The sequence below is a fragment of the Oreochromis niloticus genome, linkage group LG3, assembly GCF_001858045.2.
Source record: "Oreochromis niloticus isolate F11D_XX linkage group LG3, O_niloticus_UMD_NMBU, whole genome shotgun sequence".
Classification (NCBI taxonomy): domain Eukaryota; kingdom Metazoa; phylum Chordata; class Actinopteri; order Cichliformes; family Cichlidae; genus Oreochromis; species Oreochromis niloticus.
Window position 1 is genome coordinate 763,437 of NC_031967.2, and position 27,787 is coordinate 791,223.

At 43.4% G+C, this 27,787-nt stretch overlaps 1 protein-coding gene across 2 annotated transcripts in view; it reads left to right on the forward strand.

Moving 5' to 3' along the window:
* Positions 1 to 1,673: 1,673 nt before the first annotated feature.
* Positions 1,674 to 27,787, forward strand: part of LOC100696152 (ankyrin-2) — an 81,370-nt gene continuing 55,256 nt past the window's right edge. The window contains exons 1-5 of one of the 2 annotated variants that reach the window (XM_025899687.1): positions 1,674 to 2,091; positions 20,777 to 20,878; positions 26,163 to 26,261; positions 27,230 to 27,328; positions 27,479 to 27,577. In XM_025899687.1, coding sequence (XP_025755472.1) covers positions 1,963 to 2,091; positions 20,777 to 20,878; positions 26,163 to 26,261; positions 27,230 to 27,328; positions 27,479 to 27,577 — 528 coding nt within the window. In that variant the 5' untranslated portion in view covers positions 1,674 to 1,962. The remainder of the gene's footprint in view (positions 2,092 to 20,776; positions 20,879 to 26,162; positions 26,262 to 27,229; positions 27,329 to 27,478; positions 27,578 to 27,787) is intronic. The other variant, XM_025899688.1, reaches the window with a different exon arrangement.

Consider the following 27,787-nt stretch of genomic DNA (forward strand, 5'->3'; position numbering starts at 1 on the left):
TCTGAGCAGCAGCACAGCCATTTATTTATATACACATTTAATTACAACACAGTGCTGTACAAAAATACAAAACAACTAGTGCTGAATAACTTCTAATATTAGTACCAAACACCAAATAACTCTCATACTGTATTAAAAGCCAGTGAATACAAATCTGTTCAAAGATGAGATTTAAAGTCATTTCTCTGTATTAGCAGTGCTGATAAATTAAAGACCCTGCCCCAGAGCCTCTGAGCAAGGCACCAACAAATGCACAAATGTACACATGTAAACACACACACACACAATAGAAACAGATAACGAGCTATAATTGACATGTGTCAGATGCACATGTTGGCGTTCATAATTACACATGGCTGTGGCACAGGTTCAATAAGTGCTCCAATGCCTGGTCTTCTCTGAAGCAGTTACCGACCTGCCGCCTCCTGAGACTCACAGAGGTCAGAGGTCACAGCTCTGTCAGGGTCAGAGCCTGACGAGCTCCCACAGTCCATCAAGGAATGTCTGTTCTTGTATATTTCACAATGAGGATTCTTAGCATTGAGAGGCAGCTGGTTGTATCCAGTATGAGACCCTCAGCAGATTATCAGCATAATACAAAAGCCTTTCCATCCCTGCCCACTCTGTTAGTGGAGGTTTGGAGAAGATTAGTAACCAGGCAGATTTACTCCAGGTTTCCTATGAATCTCCACACTGCTGGATGCCCACTGCTAATACAATAACTGTGAGTAACATGCTGATAAGGTTAGGAGCCACTCATTTCACAGGTACACTAATCAGGCACAGGAGATCATATGTAGTCTCTAAATATAACTTTAATACACATTTGACTATCTGTGGGCTATCATAGTGTCACTTTTCACTGAATTGCAGTGTTTGGCCAGAACATGAGGTGGCGCCATTGTGTTAAAAAGCAAAAAGGGTGAGGCCACAGTGGAAACGAAGGCTGCAGTCGATGCTTCGTGTGGTGTTAATGAGGATTATTTGTGGTTAAACATGAGAACACAACATGTGCGTACTGGAATATTAACGCGTGGCTGATGTGCTGCTAATAAATGCTAATAAAGCTACTGAATACATTAACACTGCCTTGCATCACAGCACCATTTATAACAGGATGCTTAGCATTGCACATACTGACATAACTGTAGCACTGAGTGCTTTTCAGTGGTGCCTGTGATGGTAGCGCTGCCTCTGTCTGCAGTCGGGTTTAAATGAACTTCATGTCATTTAAAGGTCTGCCAGACATTTATTACATTTTTTTATCGTGTGTTTTTCTGTGTGTGCCTGTGTGTTTGCTCAAGCAGACTATACCATTAGCTGACAGGGGAAGGGACCCCCCTCTGACTTCTGCTGAAATGGTACCTCCCTTGCTCTTTCTCCAAAGGACACACACTGACGGTTCCGTGTTCTGTATCTCCTCCCGTTTCTTGTTACCATCTCCTCCCCCAGCCCCCTGCTCTTACCTCCCCGTCTGGTTTACTGGGAGAGGGAGGTGGTATAATGAGAGTGTGGTCCAAAGCAGAGTGTTCCCATAGAATCTGCTGCTACCTCTGCAGCCCGAGTGGTGGAGGGAGGGGCGGAGCTCTCCTCCTGTCTCTCTGCCTCTTCCTGGCTTCTCTATTGGTCTTCCGGCTTACCTCTTGGTGGCGTGTACCAGGCCACCCCTCCTCTCTCTCCATCCTGAGCTCAGATGCAGTTATCCAGGCAGCAGGGAGGAAGGCTTGCTAGTGACACTCACAGTGTTTGCATGGGTGCAGAGAGACAGTGGGTTAGAGGATTCCAGAACTGTCTCTGTTTTCTTCCCGTTTTTGCCTGCTGGTGGCCGTCTGTCACCTGGAGAGGGGGCGTGTTTCGTTGGATGGCTGGTCTCTTTTGTTAATGAGGCAAGCGTTCTGAGAGGACCACTGAGTGATCTAAGAGCTGTAGATTTCTGCGTGTGGAAACAGTGAGAGGACAGTCATGGCTCACGCTGCGGCTCACATTAAGAAGGCCAGGTCTGAAATGGACCAACCTCCGGATCTGAAGGCTCTGGAGAAAGCCAGAGAGAGGAGAAGGCGCTCCCGGGAACGGGCTGAACGCAAGCGCAAGGTACCAGGCTAGACCCATTTGTCCCCTCTCGCTCTCGTGTGACCAGTCGGTAACCAGTTTTACTGGTTACTCCATCCAGTCACCCCTCTACTTCATTGTCATCGTCTGGTGTCATCTCACCGTGTTGCACTGAAGAAGACTGTATCATTATACGAACTGCAGAAGTTCACCAGACATCTAAGGCCACTGAAACTCATTTTCACCTCATCATCATCAACTTGTCTTTAGTGCTGCCACCAAGGACACGTTTTTCTTAAAAAGATGCATTTTATTTACGACACATCCCACTCACAGGAGCCCGTGTGCTGCACGAGACTGAAACCCTCACACATAAATCACATGAAGCACAAATCACACTGAGCTTTTACAGGAATATTGATCCTCGCTGCTGTCACTTCTTAAAACCAGCTGAAGGATCCTCCTCAATCCATCCTTGACTCAGCTGATAATCTGTCATCAGTAATATGACCACTGATTATACGCAGTCAGCACTGATGTGTCCTTATACCTTCCTTCCTTGTGTGGTTACCATTATATACACACATAAAACAATCTTCCTACAAATAGCCCTGCTGTGTGTAGATGTACCTACGCAGATAGGTGTCTGCTGCATTCCTGTGCAGTGCAGTGTGTTTGCTCAGGGATGCTGTCTGCAGTCTCTCAGGCGGAGACAACATGCTCCTACTGTGTACCTGTGAGATGTGCTTTTAACAAAGGGTTTATTCCAGCAAGAAGATGATTCATAATGTGTGCATTCTCAGCAGGACACGACATGTAAGCACACAGTGGACCACTGTCTGCACTGGTGCAAGCAAAATGTCTTAACAGTGAAATCCTTCCTAATGGTAACCTGTGATATTTAACGTTTGAAACACAATGAACCACTGATGTGTTTTAGCTTGAAAGGCTGCTGTAAAGTTTACAGTAGAGCAGAAGGATGACATAAAAAGACTGATTGTGGAGCTTCTGTAAAGGTGACCCGCTGGCAAACATGGCATGTCTTTATTGAACATTGATTAAGAGAGTTTGGATCACTCCATGCTACCATCGTACAATATGGAAGCAGTGGATGACATAAGAACACTGAACAGACATACTGTCAGAAAAAATAACCATGTGGATTTTGTTACTACTGCTGTGTCATTTCTAATAAATCTCAAAGTTACTGACATCTGTCTGGCAGTGATACATTTAACACACTGCACTAAATAGACACCATGACCGGCTAGCCCAGAAAGCAATGGATGTCAGTTGTTTGGTGTGAACTGTGTAGTTCCCCCTCTCACACACTCGTCCAGGTAGAACAATGTAAATAATTGTTGTATTTGATTATCTGGCTGTTGATAATCCTTATTACATGTAATAACAATTGATTGTGATTATTACTGCTGGAGTGCAGTGGCTAGCACTCACAGCAGAATGGTACTGGCCTCATACCCAGTGTCAGCCCACCAGCAACCCCGGCCTGTGTGTTAAGGAGCTGGATGGATAGAACACAGGTCTATTACATTTGACTGCATATGCTGATTTTAGCTTGATTCATATAGTAAATACAGGAGTGGCTCGAGACGTTTGCATAGTTATGTAGATACAATTTCAATGACTTACAAAAGAAAAGAGGCTGCACTCATATTCCTCCGAGTGATGGTTAATGCTTCTGCAGCAGGTTATCACTCGGCATCAAAGTAACAACTTCCAAAGCTAGAGCAGAGTTGTGACCTTTGTTCTGTGCCGGTTTAGTGTTTCTATCCCCTCCACCCTTCACTGCTGTCATTATTGACCCAAGTTCAAGGGAGATTATCACATAGGATTACTGACAGGCCCGCTCTTTCATTCTGTCCCAGCACACACACACGGACACACACCTAAAAGTGATTCGTAGATTCAGTTTGGTGGATTGTTCAGCAGACGCCTAAGGACAGACATTTACATCACAGCCACATGCATGCTGCTGTAAAATTGCACTTATGTTAACAGTGGTCAGGTCCTGCAGGAAAATAAACAGCCATCTGTGAATAGCACTAAGTGGCTATCAGAAGGCTGGGCTTACACACTGAATGGCTCAAAGTATATTGTTGTGAAACGCTGAAGCACAACGAGCACACAACATTAGATATGTTTCCCCCTGAATACATCGTCGTAGTTGTGTATAGAAACAGCCCGTTTGCATTTACCATTTGTGCTAGCATCGCTAGTTACATAACAAAGCTATGTGCAAAGTACAGTAAAAGGTTAGCGACTTTATATCCACAGCATTCTGCTTACACACACTCAAACACATGATTCCATCTTTCTGTCAATAGTAAAGGGTGTCCCGAGGGACAAGATGAACTTGGCAGCCTCACGCCACAGCGTATTTTTGATGGTTTCATGTGGTGTACTGGAGGTCAGCGAGATATAGATGTTGCAGAGTTGTCATTGATATGTCATTGGTATGCATAATAAATGGTAATTTGGTGCACGACCTGAAGGAAAGACTATGATAATGATTGCTCTCAGTGTGTGTTAAGTGGAACTGAGCACACCTGCTTTCACCTCCATCACAGCCATTACAGTTGGAAAATCCATCATGTATATGTGTGTTCAATTTTTTGCAGTCTGTGTGTTTTTCTGCAGAGCAAACTGTGTTTTTCAGTACACAACAATTCTTCCATTTCTGCCAGGGGCTGGGTCATGACCCAGCGTGTTGACTTATTTTGTATTGTTGATTTCTTATGTTAAAATAATGTTAAATTCATGTGTTATTCTTAAATTAGGGTGTAGTTGAGTTGTTCTGTATTTGGGATCACTTATGACATAAAGTTAAGTTCTATTATTAGTTTGTCTTGGTTTATGTTTCTTCTATGCCTCCTTGTCTATGAAGCTTGCCCTTGTGTCTCTCTCCCCTGTATCCCTCACTGTGTGTTTATGTCCATATGTCCCTTTCTGTTCCCTCGTCCTTGTGTTCCATGCTTCCCAGTCTGTCATGTATTTCATGTCTGCATGTTCCACGTTCCATCGTCAAGCTCGTGTTGTCATGTCTACATCATCCCATGTTTCCTTATTTATAAGGTCTTGTGTTTCCATGTTCAGTGTGTTTAGTTTCACTTCCCCCTCTAGCCTCATGTTAATTTGTGTCAGCTGTGTTTCCCAGGTGTTTTCACTTCCCTCATTACCCTTCCAGGTATTTAAGTCCTCTGTCCTCCTCTGTTCAGCGTTGGTGTCTGTTTCCCTCCCTCCATGTCATGTCAGATTTCAGATATCCCATGATTCTGTTCAGGTCACGTTCATGTTTCATGTTCATGGTTTCTCTCTTACTCCTGCGCAGAATCATGTTCATGTCGTTTGTCAGTTTTTCCCAGTTTAGGTGTTAGTTAGAACTTCAGCATTGTCAGACATCTGCAATGTCTTCTAATGAATATTTATGACAGTGAGAGGTCAGCATCATTATAACTCACTGAGTTTTGAACCGTGTTGAAGTCACTCAGACTGTTCCTTGCTCCCCCATGTGACTAACCCCTTTGAAAAAACTCTTGGAAAGGAGAAGCAATGAGGAAATTGTGCAGCCATCTTTCATCCAAAATTGTGCAGCTTAACGATCAGCAGAGTGTTGACTACAGTGCCAGCTCTGTGATTGAAACCTTATCAACAAACTTGTTTGGCTCTCACATTTCAAGCTTAATGACTTGATCGACTTGTCCAGAGGAGGTATTAAGAATCTCCTGCCAGAGACTAATTGAAATGAATTTTAACAATGACATAAATTCCCCCCATAATCTTCCCCTTGGTCTTTCTGCCTCTATCTCTAACATATAGCAGGATATTGATGGTGTAATCCACAGTAGGGCCCTGTTTGCAGCAGTAATCCATTTGCCCTTTTCGTCATGGTTATTTTTATGGCCATTTGGTTTTGAACATTTCAGTCTTAGAGTTTTCAAGGTATTAGTTGTTAAGTAAGAGCAATTCAGCTGGAACATCATTTAGAGCTTTAATGTCATAAGGTTTGAAATCTGGGTTGATAAATCAGACGGAAATATAAGAGTGATACAGTGATACACAGAGACGATATATTATCAGGGATGTTTTACAGGGACAAACACTGAGCGGTGAGCTTGAGCTTTGTACTGCATATATAACTTGGACTTTATAGATATGTGACTCATAAGAACACCTGTGATTGTCCAAGTAGCTTCTCTGTCTCAGTGCACTTTTCTAGGTTTTTCCCTAGTATGTGGGCAGCACTAAGTGTCGGAAGCATTCATGTGAAGTGTGCACTGGCAGGGCTATTTCATGCAGTGAACTGTGCTTGTTTTTCATTGGTTTAACAATTCCTCATAGCCCACATTCAAATATACACGTATATATGTATTAAAACACTTGAAATAAATATAATCTCCAACTAAGTTCTGAATCACTATTTTGATAAATGACTGATGCTTTTTCAACCACCCTTAACAGTAATAATACATGTCTATGGGTCAAATGGACAGATAACCTTTGGGTCATACAGCAGCTGATGATAGTTCAGTGTTATTTATATAGTGCAAAATCACAACAACAGTTGTCTCAAGGCATTTTATATTGTAAGGCAAAGACCCTACAATAATGGAGACCCTGCAATAGTACACAGTGGTGCAAGGATTTCATGGAGTCGTGCAGAGAGACAAAAGACAGAAAAACCTTTTGTGTTAATCAACAAATCAAATCATTCTTAGAGATCAGATCCTGACTAATAGAGGGTGTTTAGGAGTACTCATTTGATGGTTGGTGATTTAAAAATCAGATATTTTTATCAGTCTATTTTTGTTCTTTAAGCCAGGAAATATACATAGACTTTCCTAACATTTGTTATGAGTAGGTGTCTACCCGGCTCTGTCTTTGTGGTGCTCCAAACAGGTTTCACCAACATTAACACCCAAAACATGGCTGACAGGTGCTTCTCTTCTCTCTTCTTTACTTTTAAATTTTAATTTATCGGGCATTATAAATTCTAATACCAGAAGATTGTCAAAAAGCTAATATTGGCTGATGCTCGATGGCTCTTTTAGAAATTGATTTGGCACTCAGCAGTGTCCTGGCAGGCTTTGAATAGATGCTTCAAATGTCTTTCATGAGTCTGTAAACTTAATTAATCTTCCTGAATGTTAAGCATATTAATGAAACATGACCAAATTAACTCATTATTATGCAGTTTAATACGTAATGATAAAAACACATAATGTTCCTGATTACAGCCCAGTTGACATCCCAAAAAAGCCACGTTAGAGAGACTCCATTGCTTTTCATATACTTCTCATTTCCAGTAAATCCACAGCACAGTCTGACTGTACTGGTTTGGATGTTCCTCCGACGCTCTCACCTCCATCAGAGAATTGCATTGTTTAAAGCCACTCTCCTATTCCTATGCTTAATCTCAATCCACAGCTGTATGCCCAGCTGATGGGGTTTAGGGAGAGATGTTTGATGTTAATCTCCCAACCCCCTCCAACCAGCTCTACATCTATGCATCCCTCTGTGTTCATGCTGACAGTATGCTACTGCATTTCTACTATTTTACTGTCATTGTCTTCACAGTCAATCTTTTAATAATCAGTTGGTTTGATATTATTCTTTTTCCAGCCAATTTCTTTATAGTAAAGGTTATTCTGCAAAGTCCACTAAGCAATTTGACACATTTGATTGGTTGTCCCAGTCAAGTGTCTGTAATCGATATAGTAAGGTGTTTTGGTGTTTTGGTAAACCGAACAAGCAAATGCTTTGTGATAAACTGAAACAGCTTTATTACCACTCGCTCCAGTACAGACCCAGTGTACATGGATGTTGAGTAAGCACTGCTGTTTGATGCTGAACTGGGACTAGTAATATCCTAGATTAGAGCATTATAATCTGGTTGCTGTGGTATTATGGGGTGCTCATGAGAGATGCCAATCCTATCACCATGGTAACCAGGAGAATCCACTGATGGAATCCGTGGCAGGGTCTCCCCTGGATGCGCAGTGACACACAGTGGTTAGTAACACAGTAGAAACAGACACAGGATGACTGTACGTTAAAAGCAGTTGGTACTCATTAGTAAATCTGATTGTCCTGACCTGGGCAAATAATCATGAAAGGGTCAACTTGACATCAGGCTGTGTTGTCACAGTGATGTGGTCCAAAGTCGGAAGCTTGCCAGAGTACAGCAGATGTTAGTTTGCTTTAGTTATGCAAGGAGGAAAGATCCCCCAAAGAAGCTTAGCCCTGAGACAGAAGCTGTCTGCCACCATGTCGTCTCACAGAAGTCAACACTAAGACCTTAATGATGTAGTCGCACCGTTTTCAGAATCTGCTCAATGATGTTCGCATCAAAAGCATCTTTGGCTGTACCCACCACCACAGACCACCACAGACCATCACAGACTACCACAGACCATCACAGACCACCACAGACTACCACAGACCACCACAGACCATCACAGGCCATCACAGACCACCACAGGCCACCACAGACTACCACAGACCATCACAGACCACCACAGACACCACAAACCATCACAGACTACCACAGACTACCACAGACCACCACAGACCACCACAAACCATCACAGACCACCACAGACTACCACAGACCATCACAGACCACCACAGACCACCACAGACACCACAAACCATCACAGACTACCACAGACCACCACAGACCATCACAGACCACCACAGACCACCACAGGCCACCACAGACCACCACAAACCATCACAGACCACCACAGACTACCACAGACCATCACAGACCACCACAGACCACCACAGGCCACCACAGACCACCACAGGCCATCACAGACCACCACAGACCACCACAGGCCATCACAGACCACCACAGACCATCACAGACCACCACAGACCACCACAGGCCACCACAGACCACCACAGGCCATCACAGACCACCACAGACCATCACAGACCACCACAGACCACCACAGACACCACAAACCATCACAGACTACCACAGACTACCACAGACCATCACAGGCCACCACGGACCATCACAGACCACCACAGGCCATCACAGACCACCACAGACCACCACAGGCCATCACAGGCCATCACAGACCACCACAGGCCACCACAGACCACCACAGACCACTCTTTCTGCTATCCAAACACATATTATCACGTACCTGTGCTGCGTACTGTTTTTTTTACACATATGGCAGGAATGGAATGGGGTAGAAGCACAAATGTATTTGTGTGATATACGATCATTACAGATGTGTGGCAGTGATCCAGGGATGGTTGTTTGCATATTTACCATGAAGTTTGTGCTGTTTCATTGTATTTTGAGAGTCTCTGTTTAACATCGAGGACGTGACAAGATGTAGAAGTCAGCCCTCTAATGCTCTGTCGAACCAGACGATGAGAAAGCTTATATTGTAGAACACAGAGGAGTTTACAGACGTAAGAAATAACCATGTTTTCTTTGACACGTCTTTACTGCTGAACCACTTATCTGAGTTAGTGCAAACTGGTCCCCATTTGTACTCATAAGATTTATCGTACTAATGTTAATCATCAGATAAATTAACCAGACAGCTGGTAAACTGAGTGAGCTAACCAACTGAGACACAATCTGCTGCAGTAACATGAACTTTACTATCACCATCATACGCCTTATCATGTTTTGCTAGTTTATAATAATATTTTCAAATATATCTCCAGGTCTGCATTTTTGCTGATTTTGAAAAATGTTCTTAATAAATTTTGCTTGAAAGTTTTTTTATTATAGGTCTGTTTTTTTTAGATGCTAGCTAAATATGTGTTCAACATTTAGCACCTAACGTTTCCTGCTATTAGCTGCTGTACAGTGGGAGTTTTTTCTGTCACGGCTGAGATGAGCGATAATTTGAATTCAGTGTCAGGACTAAGAACTAAAAACTAGAGGACGTGGACCCCAGACAAAGCAATAGGGTGCCAATAGGTGTTATATTAGTGTTACTTCCTGGAGGCTGGGTGTTTCCTTTGCATCTCCATCAGATTCTCTACCTTCACCAAACACATTGTCCTTCTCATCTCTTAAACAGCGCTGTGGGCGTTTGGCCTGTTATTTTAGGCAAGCTCACCTTCCCTCAGATAACATTTTCCTCTCTGTTGTGCTTTTTTTGAGATGCCTTGCTAACATGAAATTGTACTCAGACATATTTAATTAAACAGAGCAAGGGTAAAAACCCACTGAGGTTAATCCCCCCCCCGTCTGGATGCAGGCCAGGCAGCAGCACTGACACATACAAGTGGATATATATTGTTCTTGTGTGTGTGTGTGTGTGTGTGTGTGTGTGTGTGTGTGTGTGTGTGACTGCTTTTTGGTTATGCATCATTTATCACCATACATAATGTGGTTTTTATCCTCGTTTGCATTGTGACCGTGTCATACATTGCAATGGACTGGACTACAAGTTAACTCTAACGTTATTGTGTCAGAACTGCCACTTGCTTAAAGCAGAGGTACTCTTACACTGCAGCGTGCATTTGGATCATGTTCAGCTCCGAGCTGCTGAGAGGAAGGAGAGTCAGGGAGGAGACACTCGCTGTGGCAGATTTGGAAAAGCAACCATCCAATCAGGGGCTGGTTGCTGTGGATGCAACAGAGTAGAGGCACCAACAGGAGGAAGATACTCACCTCAGATACTGGGTGGGTTGAGGTTCAGGTCCCACAGAGAGGAGAAACCACTATGTCCTCACAGATATACACTATCGCACCAAGTGGCCAGAGATGTCCAGCCTGCCAGACCAGTAGACACCAAGACCATTGTAAACACATTGGTGGAGGTGATGTTTAACAGGCTGGGAGCACCAGAAGTGATCCACATGAACCAGGGCAAGAAGTTTGAATCCTGTTTGTTTGCAACCGTATGTGAGAAAGTGGGCTTCCATTAGACGACACCTGTGACGACATATGTGTTTAGTTTGAAGTGTTGTAGTTGTCGATTTTTTACACATCTTTGAAATATTTATATTTCAAATATGAGGAGACGTACTTGTGGAAAGGTAATATTAAAAGTTTGTAGCAGAATTAAGAAAAAAGAGAAAACTCAGAGTAAAAAATGACGTGTACAGTGTTATCTGAAAAAAGTAATACTTCTTACTGGCTAAATGTGACATATGGCATGTACAGGGTGGGCACAGCTCACCCAGTAACATTAACAGTCTGAGCTGGTTTTTTGAGCCCTCTTGTTACCCAGCGGGAATTCCCCAACACTGACTCCTGATTGGACAGACAGGCTTTACAGATGTTGCAGGAATATGCCCAATGCTTAATTCTACAACATCTGGCCCATAAAACCACCTCGTTGTGACCAGACAGTGACAGCAGCACCTCCAGGACCAAGGCCTCAATCTACTTTGGTTCAGGGTCACTGGTGTTTTCTTCCAGCGTATCATAAAACAACCCACACTTGTTTGTTTTGTTCATGTTTTCACTGCATTTATACCGACTTTGTTCATTTCTTATTAACTCTAAAAGGCTGCTTACGCTGGAAGAAATTTGGTCCTCGCTTTGCTTTGTACTTGCAGTTGCCAAGGAAACCAGTATCATCCACACTGTCATAAGTCATTCAGTGGTGTCCTCTCACTGATAGTTTAATCAGGAACTCACTTTGAATCAGCAATGGCTCACTTCTTCAGTTGAAATAAATCTCACATTTGTCATACGCTACAAACCATCTGGAGGTAAACACATTTTCCATGATTTTGATAGATGATGGGAATTAGTATGTAAACCAAGATGGCATCCATCAGCTGTGAAGCCTCTGTTTAATTCAGATGTCGGTCCAGCCTGTCAGACTTGTCTTTGGGAAAGGAGACATCCATATCTGTCAGTGTTACTAAGGTCTGACACTGCAGAAGACTTTCTGCAGGTTTCTCATTTTGAAGCAAAATCTAAGGATAAACCTTATCTACATCTTTGTTTCCATAGCAACACAACCCTCCAATGTCTATAGTTCATAGTTTATTTTGAAAGCAGTTGTGTTATAGTGTAGCTTGTTTCTTATGGACACACACAGTGTCGTCCACACCTCTAACTGAGATCTGTTTATTACTGATGGATACAAGCTGAATATGTTCAATATTTAATCCCAGATTTGTACTTGTTTCAATAACTGACTCCACCCTATACTGCATCACGTTTGTCTGTTCATTTATGAGCTGACATTAAGCTGCTGCGTCTCTTGTGTTTGTTTTCATTTGCCAACACACTGATGATACCTGATGCTGGTTCTACCTGAGACCAGTTTGGTGGTTTCCACTCTTATCATAGAGACAGCCCTGGTTGGGAGTCCACCTCTTGCCTGGACTTTGCATCTCTCCCTGTGCTTCTCTGAGTGCTCCTACTTTATTAGATTTTTTTTGGAGTTAACTGATTTTTGGTTGTAGTTGTGAATATGAGTGTGAACAATTGTTCTCTGTGACGGTCCAGCACCTGCCCAAGGTGTAGCCTGCCCCTCACCCTAAGACAGCTGAGACAGGCTCCAGTCCCACTGTGACTTTGAACTGGATAAGGATGGATGGATGGATGAATGGATGGATGGATGGATGAATGGATGAATGCATGGATGGATGGATGGATGGATGGAGGATGGATGGATGAATGAATGCATGGATGGATGGATGAATGAATGCATGGATGGATGGATGGATGGATGGATGGATGGATGAATGCATGGATGGATGTATGATGGATGGATGAATGAATGCATGGATGGATGGATGGATGAATGCATGGATGGATGAATGCATGGATGGATGGATGGATGGAGGGAGGATGGATGAATGGATGAATGCATGGATGGATGGATGGAGGATGGATGGATGGATGAATGAATGCATGGATGGATGGATGAATGAATGCATGGATGGATGGATGAATGCATGGATGGATGGATGATGGATGGATGAATGAATGCATGGATGGATGGATGGATGGATGGATGAATGCATGGATGGATGGATGGGTGAATGCATGGATGGATGGATGGGTGAATGCATGGATGGATGGATGGATGCATGGATGGATGGGTGAATGGATGAATGCATGGATGGATGGATGGATGGATGGAGGATGGATGGATGGATGAATGAATGAATGCATGGATGGATGTATGGATGAATGAATGCATGGATGGATGTATGATGGATGGATGAATGCATGGATGGATGTATGGATGGATGAATGAATGCATGGATGGATGTATGATGGATGGATGAATGAATGCATGGATGGATGGATGGATGGATGGATGAATGCATGGATGAATGAATGAATGAATGCATGGATGGATGGATGGATGCATGGATGGATGATTGAATGAACGCATGGATGAATGAATGAATGAATGAATGCATGGATGGATGGATGGATGAATGCATGGATGAATGAATGAATGAATGAATGCATGGATGGATGGATGGATGGATGAATGGATGGATTAAAGAGGGGTGTGTGAGGATTTTTAATGGCTACACTTTGTGCAGACCAAGTGTTCCTGTGTTTCACGTACACACAGAAACACGTAGATTACATCTTTCCCACTGCAGTAACATAAAGTAGTACAAGTGGCTTTACTCCCCGTCCCTCCTCCCTCCCACAGATAGTGAGCCATATGGCGGATGACAGATTAAAAATGTTTGTGCCTGCCCTGCCCATTGGATTACCAGCCCACTAATGGGGTATGAGTGTGTGTGAGACTGGGGGTGGGGGATTCTGCAGACCTTAGAGATAAAGAAAAGTACTGACTTTCTTGCGTGGCCTGTTTAAGCGTCCTTGAACAGGTAGTTGTAACTCTGGCTTTGTTTCTTTGTAACACATTTACCCATTAAGTAATTTTTTTGTCCCCCCTAAATGAATGAGCGTTTTGGCAAATGACAGTGAAATTTTTTTTTACCATCATTAAGTAAATTACAAGGAGGAGAAGTGAAACTGAAGAAGTGTGTTGGATGCCAGAGCAGTCTAAGTGCAGATGTGTCGATAAGGTCAGGATTAATTTTCCACTTCCACGAGTGTGCTCGGTCCACAGGTGGTTTCTAACTTACTCTTTGTTACTCCGGTAATAAAAGGCCTTTTGGTGATAAATGTCAGAGTTCTTCCATTGCCCAGGTGTAGCTGATAATAAATAGCTTTGTCACTTTTTTATGATTTTAACTCTTCATCGGCCGCTCATCGAAATACTTGATGACGAGTGTGAAGCAGCAGGAAGGAGAGTTAGCACCTCCCCCTCACCTGTGAGGCATAGGGGAGGTGTTTGCAAGGAAACTGAAGCAAAAGGAAATCAAGATTAAGGCCATGAGTGTTCTTTTTTATAATTGTACCTGAATTACACCATGACCATTACAACAGTGTAATAATATGTACTTAAGTATTGTATGTAGCCCATTTAGTATGGTCCAGCACATCTCAGTCGCCTCTTCCCCTGCCTGTCTCTGCTCCAGCTATCAAATCAAAGGCTGAAACTTCAGGTTGATGTTTGAAATTTAAGATTGTTCTGTGTTATCTGATGCAATGGCTACAGGAGGAACACATCATACTTTAACAGGTTTTAGAGGTATTACAAAGTTTTTGGACCTTACTGTTCAAACATTGTACTCTACAGTATAGTTTGGGTTTTTCTACAGTGTCTCAGTGGTCTGTTTGTTCATACAGATACAGGTACTACACATGACCCAGCTGCAGTTAAGATGGCCTGGTGTTTTCACATAGGAAGCATCACTCTTCTTACTCTACATCTGCTGTGGAGACTAACAGCCTCCACCACAACCTCAGATAGCAAACTGTACTCATGGATTTGTCCCTTGTAGTACTGGATTGGACTTGCTCAGACTGGACTGGTTTTCACTTTTTGAAGGATCCACTTCACTGACCATGTTCCTCACCATTCATTTAAATGATTTATTTCTAGTCAGTTTCTAATCATTCATTCATAGAAAACCCCAGAGCTCCTTTCTCATGGGCTTGCACTGGCTCTCCACAATGAGAGGTCTTTCTCCCTACGCTAACATATTCAGTGTGGTTTAGCAGATCTTTTTAACAGTGAGGTTATTGTGTGAGTCATGACCTAGAAGAGTGCAAAGAGAATGAGGACATTTACCTCCCTGATGTCCCACACAAGGACACACATATGCACACGGAGAACACAACACGGCCACGTCGGGACCTCACGTCTGAAGCTAATGTTAGACAGCACACCATTAATTGTGCTGCCATGAAAAGGTCTGTGTGACTTTTAATTTGCATTCAGTCCATCAGGATCAATACGCCCCTGCTCTGGGCTACAGTGTGACATAGATCTGTATTAGGACAACACTGCGTCTGCTTCCATTAAACAGTGATTGAAGTAAGTGTTGGAGACCACGGTGCCACAGAAAAGTCACTGAGAGGGACGAGTGTAAAAAATCCCGATGATCTAAATAGTAACAAATGGTCAGTGTGCTGCCCTCAACAGTTTTTACAGGAGATGTAGGACAGCACTTTAGCACGTCCTCCCAGCATGCACTGGAAAAGTTTAATTTCCAGTATGGATGATGGTATGTAGGAGGGCAGGCTGTGCTGCAACACAACAAGACCAATATCTATGGCCTTGAATCTGACTGTGCGCTGTTATGTAGTGCAATAGAGATTAGTGGGCGGAGCTTCTTTGATGCTTCACAATGTCCAAAGAAAAATCCGTCTTTGTATGAGAACAGGAGCGAAATGTTGTGTGACACTGACTCACAGGAACAGTTAATGTCAGCACAGAGCGCTGTTTGACACACAGCTGTGCACATGATAAACACCTGTAGCTGTCGTGGAGCACACCGAAGCTCGGACGCCCTCATGACGCCACGTTAATATGTTGTTGTTTTAGGCTTTTTCCAAACACAGTCAAGTGGAAGCTGCAGAGGGTTTTTATCACTTTTAGTGGAAAACAAATATATATATTAACAAAAATTAGGCCCATGTTTGCCTCATAATGCCTGCCGTGTCTGCGGTGGTCCTGCCCCTGCCTTGTTTAGCATGCCACCCAATCACCACCACCCTCTCCTCCCTCGTCATGCATAGCTGGGCTGGTGGGTGTAAAAATAGCCGGGTTGGGAGGGGGTGGAATACGAGGGGTTGTTAGTCAATGGTCATTGAGTTGGAACTTGTAATGAGGAAACAGTAGCACTCTGCTGCCTGTACTTACAGGCACCCAGTCAAGTGGTGCAACAAGGACTGAACCTCATCCCTGCTGTATGGTAGCCTGTAAGCTTTTAGGGGGAGGGGAAGGGAAGGAGGGACAGGGAGTGGATTATCAGCCTGATTAACTCACTTAGACTCCTTTACATTCTGATGAAAGAGACTTAAATAAGTTGAACCATGGGCAACACAGCCATGTGTAAGGTGTGCGGCTCAGACAAGGGCCTGAGGACCGCTGGGAGCCCGGCTCAGCTAGATCACAATGCTTTGCCAGACTTCTACTGCATGGAGCATTTTCCTGTGCAGCGTCCTCTGAATCTGGTAAGAGCTCACACTGACAGGTGCAGTACACACAGCTAGGACGCTCCTCTTTGTTTCCAAAGTAATTTAGGAGATTCGAGTAGCTTCTTTGAAGCACTCAGAAGTTTTATTTTGGTCTCTGTCAGGATTGTTTGTTGTCACCAAGTGTTTTCATTACATTAGCTGCCTTTGCATCAACGTGGTCTGACTTTTATTGCTCCTCAGCTCTTTACTGAAAGCATTCACAGCAGACTTTGTGTTTGCCTTTGAGTTCGATGTAAACAGATATGTATCTATGTTGGTGTCTAAATGGTTTTGTGTGCTTTTTTCTCCCCTCTCTTCAAAGGCCAGTGTGACATTTGTGTTACTAAAGTGTCCCGGCACAGCAGCATGTGGGCTCTTGTATCTAATTTGAAAAGCAATCTAATCACTTCAGCAGCACGCTGTTGGGAACACAAGACCAGAAAATATCACTTCTTTAGTCTGGTGTCAGTTTTAGTGCGTGGCTTGTCCCGGAGGAACATTTGAGTATATGTGTCAGTGAAACAGTTTGTTTGGGTCTTAATTCAGTTACTGACAGTGCAATAAGTGTGTCTCACAGGAGTTTGGAGCGCTCTATGAATGCACTCTGGTTCCTAATGTATTTTCTGACAGTGGAAATTTAGTTTGGATTCAATTCATTAGAGGCTCACTTGGTCAGCTGTAAGTAGGTGACTACACAAGTCTTTGGAGCTCTGTTGACACCCTTTGTTCCAAAGGTAATCCCTCAGATTGAGATCAGCTGAGTTCCTATAAACACATGATTCCTAATATTTTCACCCCTGTCGAGCCATCGAGTGATCCCTCCTGATATATACGTTTCATGTTATGATTAAGGTAATCACTCAGGTATGACCTTACACTGACCTTTTTCTCCATGAGCACAAGTGGACTAAAGCATGAGAGCAAACTACACTTCATAGCAGAACATTCCTGCTGGTCCCCTCAGTTTAGGTGTCAAGGGTTCGTGTTTTTCCTCAGCTTTGTCACAGAGCAAAGGACACAGAATATTTGCATGGCTGACGGAACTACAGCAACAGGGGGGCGATCGTGGCTCAAGAGTTGGGAGTTCGCCTTGTAATCGGAAGGTTACCGGTTCGAGCCCCGGCTCGGACAGTCTCGGTCGTTGTGTCCTTGGGCAAGACACTTCACCCGTTGCCTACTGGTGGTGGTCAGAGGGCCCGGTGGCGCCAGCGTCCGGCAGCCCCACCTCTGTCAGTGCGCCCCAGGGTGGCTGTGGCTACAACGTAGCTGCCATCACCAGTGTGTGAATGGGTGGATGACTGGATGTGTAAAGCGCTTTGGGGTCCTTAGGGACTAGTAAGGCGTTATATAAATACAGGCCAGTTACCATTTATGCTCGCGTGGAACCATTTTGGTAATTTTGTTATTTATTTGGCAAATTCTGGTCAGTTTCTGAAACAGCGTTTGCTGCTCGCTGCAGAGCACCACCTCACAGCACCACCTCAACCGAACAGGACTCAGCTGTTCATCCACACCTGAAGGAGAAGGACACTCTTTCCATGATGGAAATCACACTTTGACATTTCACAGATGGACATGATGATAACAATGAATCTATCCAGTCAACACTCACCTCCACTCTGCAAGCTTTTAGCATCTTTGAGCGCCTTGTTTTGGTGTAATATCGTTGCTGTTTAGCTTCGACACTGCTGTTTACTTTCTGTTTGTCTCATTAATGTGTTTTATATAACAGCAACCTTCCCTCGTCTGTGACACACATCCTGTTTTTAGACATGGACAGCTCAGTGTCTCGACCTGTGAACTTTGGTCTCCTCTTACTCTGACGTGTTGCAGTCAAGTGCTTGAAAGGTCCGACTACATCCTCCTGCTACTTTAACAAAGAGCAGTTTATGCTCCAGGTCCTACATCAGTGATCCGGATGTTAACACGTCTAGGCAAAGATTTGATTGGCTGGAAACAGTCGTGTTTAGTTCAGCTACCATTAATCATGGTAGTAATGAAACATCAGACTGGTAACTGTGTCAGAATTTAATGCCGGTCCGTTTATGCCAACTCGACCACCATGAAGGTGTTTTTTTGTCAGTGGCACAAACAGAGCAGCACCAACAGGTGAAGTGCAGTTGCTAATAAACACAGATACTGTTGTTCCATCCAGCTAGAAATAGAACATGTTCCTTCATTCAATGTCAAGCTAATGTTTGTTTATTTTATGTTGTTTTTAATCCAGGCTAAATGTCCTCATTAAAAAATCAGAATCTGGAGGTTAGTTGGGTCAGTTTAGGTTAAATTGCTGGTTAGTAGGAGAGTTACTGGATGACTTTGTCTTTATAACTGTTTTGTTTTTCACTGCCTAACTTTAGTGTTAACATGGTCTGTTCTCACACATGAAGGCCAAACTCGTTAATGGATTTTTTAAAAAGTAGTAAAAATATCTCGTTTTCAGTTGCCATTAGTTAGTTTTAGGGTCCAAAGTGAATCAGCAGGGCTTGGAAAAAGAACTGTGCAGCCACAGTTTGAAGAATTTACTAGAAAGTTTTTAAGATGACAGGATGAGTTAGAGAGCGTGACACAACCTTTACAAATTGTTCAAAAGAAGTGTTTTTGGCTTCATTTGCTAGCTTTGCTGGTAGGCTGACACAGCCTTGTCACTATGGTTACCATGTCACTATGCTTGTCTCCATGGTAACTGGAAGGGGTATGGATGCTCCCAGCCTTAGCACGAGTACCTCACAGTATTCGTGTTGGGGACAGTTTGCATCATTGAGAGAGCTCCTGGCGCTCTGCAGGTTTGAGGTCATGTGTTGGTGAAGAGCATGAACAGCCCTTTGTAACGTCAGGTTTCATGATGTCATGAAGTAAAGACACAAGCGGAAGCATCAGTGAGAACAGACGGACACTGTGTCCATGATGTTCTCACAGACAGCAGCTTCATGTAGCTGCAGGTTTGTCTGTGCTCCTTCTAACCAGGAGTTATGTCTGTGTTCAGTTTTCGAAGGACGACGGCTGCTGCAGTTCCCACCTTCTCTCCGGTGTTTCTCATTCAAAGCCTCGCTTGTCTGAAGGTCCTGTTGGTCTTTATGTCGCTATAGCAACCAGCCAGTGGCAGAGATGATTAGGGCGTAATGTGACTCGGCAGCTCAAAGGGGAACGTGAGGATACTATCAGGCTCCACTGTGGTGTGAACATGAAGACACGTATCTAAGCTTGTCTTTAATGTGGTTTCTTTTTTATTCAGAAAATTAAACTGGGATATTACAGCAACACAGATTTAAGTGTTAACAATATATTTTAAAGTATAATTTTATTAGTGATAGATTGTTGTAAGTTGGCTTAATTTCCCTGTGGTGGAGAGAAACTCTGGGTCGTATATACTAATGAATATTTGATTTGAATAAAAGGGGACTAGTTCTAGATCGGACGCCTGCACGGCGTCGGTAGGAAAAGGATAAAGTGATGCAGTGCAGTTCCCTGCAGTAGCCAGGTGGTAGTTGACTGCAGGTGAGTTGGAAACATCAGATCAAGGCTGCGTGTCTGAAACAAGTATCGCTGCTGCAGTGTCAGTGCTTGTTCTCTCTGTGCTTGTCTGTCTACATGAAAGGCTATCATTCAAATTCTTTGGCAAACTTTGACCTTGATGGCTAATAATAGATCTCTCCTCCTGAAAATAAGCAGTGTTGTTGCTGTATTTGACCCCCGAACTCCTCTAACACAATCTGAGTGCAGTAAGCATCACGCAGTGTTTTTCTGCAGCAGGAGCAGAGAGCTTGATTTAAGTTTGGAGGAAAACGCTGAATCACTCTCCTCACAGTCCTGGTCTGTTTCCAACTGCATCAGCATCCAAGAACAGGGAATGTCCTTCACAGCCAGGGACGTTTCTGTGCACTGAGGAGGATCAGTGGTGCAAATGCATTGATGATATTTTGTGCAGTGGGATTTTTGGCACTTTAATTTAGACTTTTTATGGAAAACTTAAAAATAGATCATTGCTATTGATGAAGGCACAAAAGCTTCCTTTTGCAGAACTACTTTTTTTCTTTAAATGCAAACATAATGACTGAAGGCTCACCAGGTAACACTGGACATTCTAAGATGGCGTCTCTGTGTGTGGTCATTAGAAATGAACAGGAGTCTGTGTGCGATGTTCTCAGACAGCTAAAGAAAGTATGTGTTTTGTAAAGTGTGCTTCTTTTCTGTTTCTTCCAGTCGGACAGTAACACAAGTTTCCTGCGAGCAGCAAGAGCGGGGAACGTCGACAAGGTTTTGGAATATCTGAAAGGGGGCGTGGACATCAGTACCTGCAATCAGGTAGGAAAACAATGTTACACAGTACACATCCAGACCTACTGTCAGTCTTACACTCATGGCTGCACAGTATGGGCCACAAAGAATAACCATTGGGCTTTTGCCTCGGTGCATGCTGGGTAGTTTTTACTTTTTGTCCAACTGCCAATATATTGATTGTTTCTTCTGAATTGGTGTTTCTGATCGATTTGGCTTCTGTGTAAGAATTAAAAATGGCAAGAGTCTGTAAGCTTGAACACGAAACTTTACCAAGTAGCTTCTGTGGTTTTGTCTCTAAAAATAATCAGAATTTCAGCAGCACTAACAATACACAGTTTCATAGTTGGTAGTAATCAGGCAGACAGAGCTCTTTATTTCTGTCAGGTGACTTTAGAATTCCAATAATGACCCATTTTGTTCTGCCGCGGCTCTTAGGTCAGAAATATTCACCTATTTAGCAAATAAACATTGTAAATTTCACAGGAAACTGTGTGAGTGGTGACTCATAACCACTGCCCTGCCCTACAACAGTAACCTGTCAGTGACCCTGAGACTGTTGATGTTATGTAAGCTTAGAGCGAGTTAGCATACTGTCACGTATCTTTGCCTTAACAGTTTGCTGTGAAAAAGCTTGAGGCCTCACAGTCACAGCAGCATTTCCAAATCCAGTGGCCACGCCCCTTTTTATACACAGTCTGGTTCCAGATCATGTGTTACTTGTCATGTACAGCTCATTAGGTTGAAAAGGTGAGCTGTTATGAAGGGTGTTGCAGAGGCCTGGGTCTGGTTTGCTCCCACACGAGTCTCCCTGCTCGCCCGTGTTGTCTCAGCACTGCAGGTGAAGCATTGAACAAACAAACAAAAGTGATGTCTGCAAATGTACCTGTTAGCTGAGCCTACTGCTTTGTCTGTATGGGTAATCCTTCTTGTGTTATTGTATAATCAAACAATGTCCCTTCATTCCTGTGAGGGCGAAGACTGTTTGATTGAAGGGAGGTGCTTTACTTAGGTCCAGTCATTATCTGCTCTCCTCTCATGTATCAGAATTCCAGCCGTGGATGAGACGGGACACTGAAAGCTGATAGGAAGTAAATAGTCCTGCCCTGGCAACAGTCATAATGAGCAACACAGTAAACAGAAGTCACACGAAGTGGAAATCTAAGAGTTGCTGGTGTCCATGGTGTGTGAAGATGTTTCTGTTATTAACATCGTAGAAATGCTGTGAATGCTGTTTCAGTGTTGTGGGTGGAGTGACGTTGGCGTGGATCACTTTGTGTTTCGAAGATATTCTGAGCACTGACATTAAACTGTGTCTCTCTCGTACCGTGTGCTGCTGTCGAGAACATAACTGAGTGGCAAAGGTTAAACGCAGCTTCAATGTTCTGAAGTAAATACACAAAATTAAACATCTGTGTATCAATGTCAAGCCAGAGGCAACAGAGACATGCAGCAAATGCTTGTCCCAGTCTGTGCTACTCGTCTCTTACTTTCTACAAATGAGTCATTGGCTGAAGCATCAAACACTGAACCATGCTGCTGAATCATTGTCTGCTCCTCTCAGTCACACTTTGCATGTGTCACTGTGTAAAAGATTGTGTGATTTTTGGCGTCGAGTCACAAACCTTATATTTATTTCATGAACTGAAAGCTTCTGGGCGTTGGGTGCTGTGACCAGCCAACTGTCAGGGTTGGACCTTGGTAACGTTTACGGCTGATTTTGCCAATTCTACAGTCAAATTTGAACATTCAGCCTCACTCATGTTAACATTCAGAGGATTTGACACAATTACATTTTCCAACAAACCCACCATGAATTATCACCCAACTCTAAAGGTATAAAACTTGGTTGCATATTTTAGTTCATTGTTCTGGATCTCACTGTATTTAACGAAGCTTGATGGCACACCTGTCTCTTAACCAGGTATCAGATTATTAGTTAATGTTCATGGTGTGCTTTGCTTTTATGTGCCATCTTCAACAACAGAGCTCGGCCTCTCCTCCAACCAGTCACATGCTGACATGTTACTGTAGCCTTCTGATATATTCTGATATAGGGATGAGAAACAGTTGCCACCATAAACCTTCAGTTAATTTAAAGAGTCATGTCTATGGCTCAGAGACTGAAACGCTCATGTTACTATTATTTTTCATGAGGTAAACTAAGACATAAACACAGTGTAGCTTACAGATTAGGACAATCAATACATGAATTGGTCACTTAACTGTGTTTAAATTCAGCATCATGCTAATAGTTAAGAACAATGATCTTCAACATTTCCTTTAATAATGATGAGACTTCCCCACAGTGAGTGGTGGCATCAGTGTTTGCTGTGTCCAGATGCTTGTTGTAGCTCCAAACCTGCAGCATAGATGAGGCGCACTGATCATAACTGCTTCAGTTTCCTGAGACGACTGCAGGCCTAAATTTGATTTTCACCTCATCACACTTGCATTGCGTTAAATATCCTTGTGTAATAGATCGGACCGATAATTGTGAATTTCCTCCTAAGTATTGTGTTCATGTGATGGAGAAGTGGGTGGAGCGGTCATGGAGCAGGACAAAGGGGATAGTGAATGAAGGGTGGGTGTAACAAGAGGAAAGGGGCTCTCAGAGGTGATGGACTGTTGCAACATCAGCTTATGCTCAACATAAGTGCACAAAGAAGAGAGCAGATGTAGCAGGACAGGTTTTTGCATAGGTGACCAAATAATACATGAGAGCAATTAAAAGGTTGTACACAGGAGATTATTGACTCAGAGAACTTTAACTGTTTTCTATTTGACATCCTTTACTTTGTTATTGTGCTTTAGGCCGAAGGAAACCTAAAACCATTCATCTCTGCAATCTGATTGGTCGCATGTCTTAAAAAAAGGAAAAGCTGTTTGCTGCTCAATCCTCTTACATTTATATGCAATACAATAGTCCAGACTAAAGAGAGGGATCAATAGTTTTGTTTTGGACTAGAGCTGAAGATGCACTAGTTGTAATAATCCAGAGCTACACGAGAGCCGAGTTTCAGACATAACAACTGATCCAAAGGCAACAGCACTAAGGCTGAAATGCATATTCCTCTCTGCTACTTAACCAGCTGCTGATACAAACTCAAGTACAGTCAGTCAGATTCACCATTCACCTTTAACCTATATAACCAGATGGCCATTAGCTTCAGGGGGCTATTTGATGATAGGGGTGGGGGTTGAAAATGGAGTGTTTATTCTTAGCCTTTCAGAATAAATGTTTACAACATTTACAGTGGGGTTTTTCCTGGTGGATTAGAGAGTTGGTCCCTGTGTCTTCGGGTCGGGGACAGTACCCGGCCTTCTCATAGCCTCTGGGTGGGATGCTCAAGGGTGATCCATCTGGTTACTCTGTTGTCCTACTGAGAGCCTTCAATCCTCACATGGGCAGCAACCCTGGAGGAGCTGGTGACCTGGAGGGGTGTGATTGGAAGGAATGGCCTGCTTGTTCTGAACCCAAGTGGGTCCCAGCAGGCAAAGCAAAAGCAGCTCGAGCAGTAGTTGAAGCAAACACTCAGGTGCTGGAGGAGGAGGTCAGTGAGGCCACTGAAAAAGACTTTCAGACTTCCTCACCATGGAAGCTGTCAGGCTAATCAGGAGGGAAGGCTTGTTCTGGTCAACAGGGTGCTGCTGACTTCAGGTGGATATCGCCTGGTGGTGGAAGGAATACTTACTTGACCTCCTTAATCCCACTGACTATACGTTTTTGTATAGAAAGCTGTCTGTGGACCCTTTAACAAAAGGGGGAGCGGAGGTTAGGGGGGTCTCACTCCTCAGCCTCCTTGGGAAGGTCTGACCCAGGGCTCTGGACAGGGGAGTTAGCTCATTGGTCAAACCTCAGCATCAGGAGCAACAGTGAGGTTTTCGTCCTGGTCGTGGACCAGCTCTTTATTCTGTCTGTATTTATTCACGCGTTCTGAGGAATGAAGTGTACATTTGTTTTGTAGAGTTAGAGGAGGCGTTGGACCATGTCCCACGGTGGGTCCTGTGGTGGGTGCTTTGGGACTGTGAGCTGTTTGGTCCCTGTGTAACCATGGTGAACACACTGAAGGCATGTGATTTACACAACCGCTTTACATTTCAGTGCCCTCCAAAGGTGTGTTTAGGTGTGATCGGGTGCTCCTCAAACCAGATTTCCTGTACCTGTAAGTCCCTCAGAGTGTGGATTCAGTTCTGAGAACCTCCCTTTGTTAACACTTAGTAGTGGCGTGGTCCAGTACGTGTCTTGTTGTGTCCTTTAAGGCAAACCTTTTGAATAGCAGACACCAGGATCAGTGATGCTCACGTAGGCCAGCGTAACTGCAGAAACTGTATTCATTTATTCTTCACATTAACTGCGTACATATAGACCCAGCTCAGGTCTGGACTTTTCCGGCACTTCACTTTGTCTCTCTCTCTTTTTGAGCATGTGTTCTTTCCTCCTCTATGCTGCCTATTTTCAACTACTAACCTACCCTGACAAAAGAAGTGCTGTAGCTTGTTTCATCCATTGATGTGATGCAGTCGGAGCTTTATGTTTATAGAAAGCTTTTCCTAAGAACTTTATTTTAGCCTAATGTGACTCCAACTGCTCGGACTTTGTCCAAATACACACGAATCCCAACTGCATCTAAACCACAGCTGTGGTGTTTAAGACACTGTAGAAATCAAGTTTGCTTTTAGAAATGTCTCAGCACGAGTCAGAGTGTGCAACATGTGTTTGTGTTCACATGATGAGCATTTCTGTAAGTAAACACGATGAAGAACATAACGAACCCCCGTAAACCTTTAGCTCTTGTGTCACTTTCTAATCCTTAGTTTTGATGGTCAGTCTCCCACATTTGTCCCACTAGGTTTGTTGAGTCATTGCGCAGCTGCTTCACCCATGACACTCGTGCACTTGTGCAATACAGATATTAACAGAGGTCAGGAGTGATTTACAAGTTGAAATGTAATCTAGGAATCTACAGTTTCCATCACAAACCAGTATTAATACAGTGACACCTACAACTTAAACACACGCACACACACACAACTATTTTTAACTTTATACCCAGAACTGGACCTGATCCACATCAGCATAACATGGCTCAACATCTAACACAACCTTATGAGTCAGCCAGTCCTTGCACCACATGTGAGGGTGAAGCCTTTCACACTTTCAAAAGATGGAGGCAGAGAAAGAAAGGCAGGCACCCTTAGTGGGGGACCTAGACGAGGAGGTAATACCTTCTCTTTCCCTTTGGAAACGTGTCTCTTTGTTGTCCTCGGGTCTGCACGTCTGACGTTTGCCTCCCACGTTTTTTTGCAGAATGGTCTTAATGCGTTGCACCTGGCAGCCAAGGAGGGGCACATAGACCTGGTCCAGGAGTTGCTGGACAGGGGTGCAGCTGTGGACTCAGCCACAAAGGTAAGACCTTCTCATTTTCCCACTCAGGGTAACATGAAAGGAGTCAGATATACAGCACACAGTGAGTCTCAGTGGAGTCTGTATGGTTGAGTTAGTATGTGTGTATGTAAAGCTAAAATCTTAACACATTACTTTGAGTTCAGAAGGTCAGATAATAAACAATCAGTAGGTTGACTCAAGTGAACAAAGAATTAAACACAAAGATAAATTTACATAACTAATGAGAGTGTGAGTCATGTTTGTCCTCGGACCCCACGTGTGTTAAAGTGTTGTGAACACCATATTACAGCGCTTCAACCATCCTCAACCTACAGCTTCATGACCTTTGAACTTTTCTCTGGGCTCTGACACCCTGCACTGAAACTTTAAGCCTGGCAGGCATGACGCCCACAGACCACTCACTGTACAGGCTTTCACTCAGTCTGTGTGTGTGTGTGTGTGTGTGTGTGTGTGTGTGTGTGTGTGCGTGTGTGCTTGAGGTTAAAATAAGGAGAATCTGTATGTGTTTTGGGAATTAGATTCAATTTTTTTTTAAGAAAAATTAGTTTAAAGTTATGATTTATTCATTGAGAAAAACCCGTTTCTACATGTGATTTATTGGACAGCAGAGAAAGTGGAAACATGGTTTTCTAAACTCTAAACCTCAGTGCTACAGTGTAGCTGATGATCAATAAACACATAATGTGAGGTATGTGTTCACCTTGGTCTATGCTGTGTTATCAGGATTAGATTAGAGTCTATATAATCTATATATATTTATAGATTTTTAGCTGCTTATATTTATTCATAAAGTAATCAGATCTGTTCTGAAGCAGCAGTGCACTGTGCTGTGTAAATATTGTGTTTATTTGGATCTCAGTGCACATAACAAACTGAGTGTTAGTAAAGGACACAACAGCATTTACTAAGTCTTAAAGTCACGAGCACTCAGAGTTTATATGTACAGAAACATTCATGTTTAATTCCAGAAAGGAAACACAGCGCTGCATATATCCTCTCTGGCTGGCCAGGCTGACGTGGTGAAGATCCTGAGCAAACGTGGTGCTGACATCAACGCACAGTCTCAGGTGAGCCTCCACACTCTGCTGCTGAGGCCGTTTACTGCTGTGTAATCCTCCTGAGAGTTATTCTGCCACTCATCACTGTTAGATGGTCAGGGGGTTCTCAGCTGTGGTGTTCACTGGTTTTGTCATATGCTTGGTTTTGTGTGTTAACAGAATGGATTCACTCCTTTGTACATGGCTGCCCAAGAAAATCATCTGGACGTGGTGAGGTACCTGCTTGAGAATGGAGGCAACCAGAGCATTGCTACAGAGGTAAGAGGAGCGTGTTTAGATCACGCAGTAATCTAAAAAAGACATTAATGTGATGTTTCCATTGTTTTGATCAGCTCGGGGAACTTTCTGCTGTTCCACATGAAATCTCTCAGTGAGAATCACACTCATGTCTCCTATTAGGCTTTCAAAGTGTTCATGGAGCCACCTGTTGATACACCTCTTTCCAAACTACTGACAAAATACATCAAT